Genomic DNA, 8,483 nt, shown 5'->3' on the forward strand with positions numbered 1-8,483 from the left:
CTGAGCCTGCGCGTCCGGAGCCTGTGCTCCGCAACGGGAGAGGCCACAGCGGTGAGAGGCCCGCGTACCGCAAAAAAAAAAAAAAAAAAAATTATGAATCGGGCGACATCCCATCTAGTAAATAGAACGGAGCTTGAAGGAGTTGTACAAAATGGAGGGTTTTTTATAGAAGGAGGCAAGGAAGTTATTAGCAAGAGAAAAGAATTATTTCAGGCCAGGTCACCTTCTTTTGGTGGGAGGGTGAGAATCTATCTTATAGAATACCTCTTCTTCCTTTGCGGGGGTAGGGGTGGGGGCGTGGGGAGTGTAGAAATGGTGAGATCCCACATGACAGATTACCTCGCTGGTGCTGACCAGGAAATTCCAGACTGGCCGATTAAGATTACCTTCCTGGGGAAGGACAAAATTGCAGTTAGGTCAGATGTTAAAATCTAGGTTTGGTATCATGGGCTTTAGCACGAGTGACGCCATTTGGGGTCTGTGGTTTTCTCTTTAACAACATCTTTAGACATTTTCCCAAAAAGTCATAAAAATGCTCCTGTGTTGCAACCTGGTTTCCCTGATCTGTCAAAAAACATTATAACCCCCAGCAAGTGAGCACACACGGGCACACCTGCAAGTGAGGGGCCCTGAACATTAAGCTACCTTAGTCTCTCCTGTCTCTGCCCTCCATCTGCCCCTTTATCTAACCTGTCTCCCCCTCAGCCTCCCCTTTTCTGTCCCTCAGTCTCCTCCAGTTATCTCAGGCAAAGATAATGGTAGAAATGACTTCTGGGGAGTGATAGCACTCCGGAAGGATGTCAGCAAGTGACCGTGTCACTGTGGCTTTCCCTTTCCTCTTCTGAGACACTGTCTTTTCTGGGGACCTTGAAGACTGTTCTAGTCTCTCAGTTATGATTCCTGGCTGCACAGTCCTCTAGGCTTCACCATCCAAGCCCCTGTCACTCTGCCTGTGCTTCCCTTACCACAGCCCTGACACTCTGGGCTGTCACTCAGTTGAAGCGCGGGGAGCCCGCCCCCCACGAGGGCAGGGCCGAGGGACTGTCTTGGTCACTGCGTGTCCCCAGCATCACCTAGCAAAGCGCCAGGCACAAATTGAGGGCTGAGCAAAGATTTGGTGAATAGCTAAGGATCCCCACTCTGTGAGGGCACAGGTGATACCTGGCCCTGTGGTGTCCCCTTTGTGAGTTAGACAGGGGTTCCCTCCAGGTGGACGCAGCCCCACTCCAGAACGCACGACCTGGCGCGTGGAGCGAGGGCTGGATTTCAGTTTGTCCCCTTGTCCCCTCAGCCACGCGCCCCGGTGCGGCGCACAACCTTCGCAGCCTTGAGCAATGGCCCTAAGGAGTCGGAGAGCGACTCCTCGGTCCGCGAGCCGAAAACAGACTTAGGATTCTCTCCGGCGTAGGGAGCCGCGGCTCCAGGGAGGAAGCAAAGGAAGGAAGGGGGAGGAAAGGAAGAATACCCCCAACCCAAGCATCCCGCCGGTCTCCTGGGTCCGGGAGCGCTGGTCTCCTCCCTCTCGGTCTTCACACCTGGCGGTGGGGCGTGCCTCAGTTTCCTCCACCCCCGCCCCTCCCCTTATTTCCTCTGCTTCCTCTTTGGGGCGCCGGTAGCCGCGCGTCAAGCACTCCCGGAACTGAAGCTGGGCGCCTGGCCGTCGGGAGGCAGGGGCCACGTCAGCGGGGCGGCCGGGAGCTTGGCGGGCCGACCGGCTGCGCCATGCGGCGGGGAGCGCTCCTGGCGGGCGCCCTGGCGGCGTACATCGCTTACCTGGTGCTGGGCGCGCTGCTGGTGGCGCGGCTGGAGCGGCCGCACGAAGACCGCCTCCGAGCTGAGCTGCAGACTCTGCGCCAGCAGCTGCTGCAGCGCAGCCCGTGTGTGGCTGCCCCCGCCCTAGACGCCTTCGTGGAGCGGATGCTGGCGGCAGGAAGGCTGGGGCGCGCAGCACTCGCCAACGCCTCGGGGTCCGCCAACACCTCGGACCCCGCCTGGGACTTCGCCTCGGCGCTCTTCTTCGCCAGCACGCTGGTCACCACCGTGGGTACGTGGTCGCCGCCCCGAGCCCCCGACCCGGGACCCCCCGGAGCCCCCGCCTCCCTAGGGACCCAGGAGCCGCCAAGAAATACCCTGATCCCGGCGGATCATTCCCGATGTACTCTGAGCCCAGGATCCCCTCAAAACCCCCCAACGAGGACCTGGGACCCACACTCATGGGCTCCTCCACCTTGGGGAGCCTCCATCCATGCCTTTCCTCCCAGTAGGAAATCCACCAGTTCCCTCTGGGACCAGAGCCACCCTCTCAGAGTACCTTCCGGCAAGCGTCTGGGACCTCATTCCTCTGCCTTAACCCCTTGGAGACCCGGGTCTGTCCAGTCCCCTCTGGGCCTAGAACTACCCTCAGAGACCTCCTGCGAGAACCCCGGACCCTCTGCCTGAGACCCTCGCCCCATCTGGACTGGGACCTCAGCCATGCTGAGCCAGCTCTCTCTGGCTCAGACCGCCATCCCCTCCAACACTGTCTCCTGGTTCTCCAGATACGTCCTTCTGGGTTGCCCCTTGGGAAGCCTTACCCCAATCTCCTCCTGACCCTGGTGCCCCAGTGAGGACCCTGAATCTCCAGACCCTCTCCAGGTGCTATCCCTAAAGACCTTACTGCCAGTAGACATCCCTCAGCCAGAACCTGGGGCCCCTATCCCAGACTTCTAGCCCTCTGGACCTAGACCACTCGCCAGCAAGGGGCCCTGCCCTCCTCCTGACCAAGGACCACCCCCACCCTCATACTCCTCTGCAGGTAGCCCTGACTCCAGACACAGGGCCCCTCTTCACGTATCCCACTCCGTCTTAACATCTTTGTATTGAGGAGCCCTCAGTGCAGGGCTTTCCTCTCAATAGGGACACCCCTGTTCCCTCTGAACGTGGGACTTCCAATTCAGCAGCCGTCAGCTGTGGAAGTGCATGAGAAAACTAGAGCACCTTCAGGAAGGGCCACCAACTTTCCAACCAGAAGCTCCCTAGCCAGGACTCCACCCCTACTGTTTTCCAAGCCAGGGACTCCCCATGGGGACCCCTTTGTTTATTTATGTTGGCCGCAGCATGGATCTTAGTTCCCTGAACACAAACCCATGCCCCCTGCAGTGGAAGTGCGGAGTCCTAACCACTGGACCACCAGGAAATTCTTTGCAGACCTCTTTGAACCTGAGAACCCCTAGCTGAGACTCTCACCACTCTCTGGACCCTGACACTCCTTGTAAGAACCCCAGAACCACCTGGGACCCCAGCGCCCTCCACACACGCTGTCCCTGAGAGCAGAATCGCCCCCCTTCCCAGGATGCCGGTCCAGGGAGTTGGCTCTCTGCACCTGCTACCCCTCCCCCGAGACCCCCTGCCCAACCTGAATTTCCCAAGAAAGGGAACCTCCTGGGGACCTGGGACCCCTTCAGTCTCCTCCAGACCCACAGCTGCGACCTTTCTCTCCACCCCAACCCCGCTGTAGTCTGCTCTGGACCTGAAGTTCTCCCTCCATCAAGGACACTCCAGGCTCTCTGTACCCCAGACCCCACCACCACCACTGTCCACTCAAGACCATTACCACTTTCCACCCTTGACACTCTCAGCCAGAACCTGAGACACACACACCCCTCCCATCCTCCCCGTAGCATTGTCTACCCCTATCATGTCCCCTCAGGCATCCTTGGGCTCAGAAGCCCCTTCTGCCTGAGGATTCCCCTTCCAATCCCATTTGTGATCCAGAAAACACCCACACTGGTGCCTGTCCCCCTTCTTCCTCTGGACCCAGGACCCCAGCCCCAAACCAGGATTCTTTTCAAACCGGGACACTGGCCTCTGATTTCAGATTACTGACTGGACCCCACAGATCCCCTTCTCTGGACCCCTACAGCCTCAGGTGGGACTGACACCCCATCCCAGCCCTACCCGGGAAACCCCTCACCTCAGGGCCCCTCAGACCTGGAAAATCCCTTTGTTGTCAGGCTCTGCTGGTCCTCCCACAGCCCCTCCCCAGCCCCCAAACTTCCTCTTTGCCTCTTTGCTAGGATTTGGATAGGGGAGGTGGCTGGGGCCTGGCTAGCCCAGACTCCTAACTCCCCTTCCCTGCCGGCAATAGCAGGCAGCCTTTGCCTTTTGTGCCCTGTCATCATTGTGTGGATCAGCAAACCAAGGCCTGGGGCAGCAGGGCTGGATGCTTCTCACAGACTTCCCAGTTGCTGGCTGGGCCTGCCCGACCTGCTCCCCGGCTTCACTCTCCCTGTCTCCTCTCAGATCCTGGCTTCGGAGAAGTTGTCCCAGGCAAGACAGGTGAAGAAGCCAAACTCAAGGCAGGCACCGTCTGGGTGATCTCTCATTCTCAGTGTCCTCCGTCATCTGTAAAATGGGGATAATAACACTCCGGGCTTCACAGTAATAGCAATACCTGGTAGAGGACTTAACCACATATGGACTTTAACTCACTCAGTACAATAAGCCTTGTGAGGCAGGTACCATTAGTGGTTCTATTTTTCAGCAATAGAAACTGAGGCCCAGAGAGGTTGGGCAACTTGCCCAAGGCCACACAGGTGGGAAGTATGGCGTGCGGTTTTGAACTGAGGCTGTCAGGCCTCAGAGTCCCATGCTGTTAACCAACACACCACACTACCTCTTAGGGTGATGTATGTATATTAAAAAAAAAAAAAATTATTCTGACATTCGTTAAAAATGGTAGGTTATTGCAACAGGGGAGAGAGACTGAACTCAATTCCGAATATAGCAAAGAGCTGCAGAGACTTAGAGCTGAGAGCAAAGTGAAGGGGTCAGTAGATGGGAAATTACCAAGAGGAGACATGGAAGGTAGGGGGATTCTTGCTAAACTGGCTTAATAAGATTCTTGCTAAATACCAGCCAAGGACTTCGATATCAGTGGTGGATGGTGAGGAATCTGATCGGATATCAAGAGTGGGGGGATTCTCCCTAAACCAACTGAGGATTCCTGCTAAAACTGGGCTTAGTCAAAAAGAGGGCTCAGTACTTTCCTGGCGGTCCAGTGGTTTAGACTCTGCGCTTCCAATGCAGGGACGCAGGTTCGATCCCTGGTCAGGGAACTAAGATCTCACATGCCACGCTGCACAACCAAACAAAAGAAAAAAAAAAGGAAGAGGGCTCAGAGGAGCTGACTAAAATTTGGTCAAGGTGGGAGTCCGTGTCCATGTGAAGTGCCGGTAATAATAACTGAGACTGACAGAGCCTCAGTTATTATTATTGTTGCTGGTGAAGCCGGGAGCCCTGAATGTATCTGGAGAAATGGAAGACCATACGTCATTCAGAGAGACCTCTCCCACAGCGTTCCCGGTCTTGTCATAGGCCCTAGTCTTCTGAGAAAGACCTGGGGCCTGGAGCTGGTCCAGGCAGCCTTGCTGTGATTGAGGCCAGGGCTGGAGGAGTCAACTCACCTGCAACTGGGAATGGGGGGAGGGAGCGAGCATTACAGTCATGCTAACTCTTTCTATGCCCGTGCTAGGTGCTACACCCTGTCCCAACCTGCATTTGAGGAAGGCATTGTTTATAAGGCCATTCTGCAGTACTCTGAGGAAACTGAGGCTCAGAGAGGAGAAGTCACTTGGCCAAGGTGATGCAGGGACCAAATAACAAAGCACCGATTTGGACTTGGCTCTCTTGGAGGTAGCAAGTGGAGGCTCACAACCCCCATTCTATTCTAACTTTATGATTTTTCTGTTTATAAGGATTTCGTATCATCTGCAAACCTGTCATTTCAGCTAGGCTGCTGGAGTTTCTCTATCAAAAGCCTTGTATTAATGAAGCTTGGAGCCATAAGTGATAAACCTCAAATAACAGCTGCTTAAATAAGATGGAAGTTTATTTCTTGCTCACATTCAAGGGAGTCAGTCCAAGACCAGGATGGTGCTGCATGGTCAGAGACCTTCGTGTTCCTTCATAACTCCTGGGCACGGTTTCCATTCCCAAGCTCATATCATGGTCCCAGATGGCTGCTCACCTCCAGCCTTCATATCTGTGTTCCAGGCAGCAGGAGGAGGGAGGAAAGAAGGAAGATAGGCATCTCCCTTTCTCTAAGGACACTTCCTGGAAGTTGCTTGCTTCTTTCATATACACCTCATTGGCCATAAATTATTCCAGAGCCACACCTAGCTGCACTGGAGGAAGGAATGTCTTTATTCCAGGTGGCCACCTGTCCAGCAAGAACTAGAGGATCCTTTATTTTTCCCGAGTTTTTTTTTTTTTTTTTTTTTTTGGACAAAATCATTCTATTTTTTTTTTATGGCTTAGAGTCCTTTAATATTTTAAATTAAATTAAATTTTTAAATATTTTAAATTATTTTAAATTATTTTTCCCGTGTTTTTTTTTTTTTTTTTTTTTTGCGACAAAATACACATAACATAAAATTTACTATCTTAACCATTTTTAAGTGTACAGTTCAGTGGTATTAGGTACATTCACATTGTTGTGCAGTTATCAACACCATCCACCTCCAGAACTCTTCTTATCACGCAAAACTGAATCTATACCCTTATATACTAACTCCCCATTTGCCCCTCTCCTCAGCTACTGGCAGCCATCGTTCTACCTTCTTTTTCTTTTTTCTTTTTTTTTTTGGCTGTGTTGGGTCTTTGTTGCTGCACGCGGGCTTTCTCTAGTTGTGGCAAGCGGGGGCTACTCTTTATTGTGGTGTGCGGGCTTCTCATTGCTGTGGCTTCTCTTGTTGCGGAGCACGGGCTCTAGGCGCGCGGGCTTCAGTAGCTGTGGCACGCGGGCTCAGTAGTTGTGGCTCGCGGGCTCTGGAGCACAGGTTCAGTAGTTGTGGCGCACGGGCTTAGTTGCTCCGCGGCACATGGTATCTTCCCAGACCAGGGCTTGAATCCATGTCCCCTACATTGGCAGGCGGATTCCTAACCACTGCGCCACCAGGGAAGTCCCTGTTCTACTTTCTGTCTCTATGATTTTGACTACACTAGGTACCGCATATAAATGGAATCACAGAGGATTTGTCTTTTTGTGACTGACTTATTTCACTTAGCATAATATCCTAAAGCTTCATCCATGTTGCAGCATGTATCAGAATTTCCTTCCTTCAGAAGGCTGAATAATATTCCATTGTTTGTATTTACATTTTGTTGATCCGTTCATCCATCTTTGGACACTAGGGTTGTTTCCATCTTTTGGCTATTGTGAAGAATGCTGCTATGAACATGGGTGTACAGGTATCTCTTCAAGCCTCTGCTTTCAATTCCTTTGAGTATATAAAAGCCAGGGGATCCTTTTGTGTGGGAGACGGGCTCAGGGGAAAGCCTGCTTGTATGTGCAATGCTTCCACACTTTCTTACGGGTCACAGGGCTGGATCTGCAGTCTTTTGGGCGAGACATTTTACTGTCAACATAAACCAGGCCCCTTACCACTCCAGTCATATCTCTGACCCTTTGGTTTGCTTTATTTGGGAAATCAAAAGAGATTTTAAATTGCACACTGCCAAAGTGATCCAGTTTCACCCACACCTGAATTCCCCTTTATTGTGTTTCTGTTTGCAGAACTCACACCCACCCTGGCCTTCCTGTGTTCCCACGGTCTCCAGGAGCACAGTGGGGCTTGTCACACCCATTTTAGAGTAGAAGAAACTGAGGCTTTGAGCCAGGGTAAAGCCTGCACCCTTTATTCATTATTTTGACTATCGATCAAGTGCCCACTCTATGCCAGATACCAGGGCTACAGTAGTGAACAAAACAGACAGAAGCTCCTGCCCTCCTGGAGCTGGCACCCTGTGGGGAGACAGACAGTAACCAAATAAATAAAACATATGGTATGCTAGAAGGTGTTCAGTGCTATGAAAACAAACTAAAAAGAAGAGTTGGGTAGGAGGGTATAACAATTTAAAGTGGTGAGGGTGTCACTGAGAAGGTGACATTTGAGCAGACCTGAAGGAGGGGAGTAAGGGAGCCATGTGGATACCTGGGGGAAGAGTGTTCCACCAGGAAAGAACAGCCAGTGCAAAGGCCCTGAGGTGGGAGCGTGCGGCCCTGGATTGTATGGTGCCCTGTGGGTCACCATAAGGACTTTGTCCTTTTACCTGAGTGAGATGGAGCCACAGGGGGATTCTGAGCAGGGCGGGGACATGACCTGACTCACGTGTTCACAGGGTCCCTCTGGCTGCTGGGTAGACAGGACCAGGATGAAGCCGTGGGGTGGAGTGGGGTGAGTCGGTGGGTTTTGAATCTGTCTGAAGGTTGAGACAACAGACAGAAACTGGGTGTGAGTGACAAGGGAGTCGAGGATGACACCAGGCTCTTGGCCTGAACAGCAGGAAGGGTGGAGGTGCCATCACTGGAGATGAGAGACTCTAGGAGAGGTGGGTTCGAGAGTGAAATTAGTCCTTGGCTTAGAGTGGCCATAGATCCCAGAGTGGATGCCGAGTGGGCAGAAGGATTTCCCCCTCACTCCCACAGGCTACGGGTACACGAC

General features: G+C 52.9%; 1 protein-coding gene across 1 annotated transcript in view; it reads left to right on the forward strand.

Moving 5' to 3' along the window:
• The first annotated feature begins 1,722 nt into the window (after positions 1 to 1,722).
• Positions 1,723 to 8,483, forward strand: part of KCNK6 (potassium two pore domain channel subfamily K member 6) — a 7,559-nt gene continuing 798 nt past the window's right edge. Inside the window, 2 exon segments of the mRNA XM_007471067.1 lie at positions 1,723 to 2,044; positions 8,468 to 8,483. The exon segment at positions 8,468 to 8,483 is cut by the window's right edge and continues 1 nt beyond it. Of these exon segments, the coding sequence (XP_007471129.1) occupies positions 1,723 to 2,044; positions 8,468 to 8,483 (338 nt within the window).

Source organism: Lipotes vexillifer, unplaced genomic scaffold, assembly GCF_000442215.2.
Source record: "Lipotes vexillifer unplaced genomic scaffold, Lipotes_vexillifer_v1.1 scaffold182, whole genome shotgun sequence".
Classification (NCBI taxonomy): Eukaryota; Metazoa; Chordata; class Mammalia; order Artiodactyla; family Lipotidae; genus Lipotes; species Lipotes vexillifer.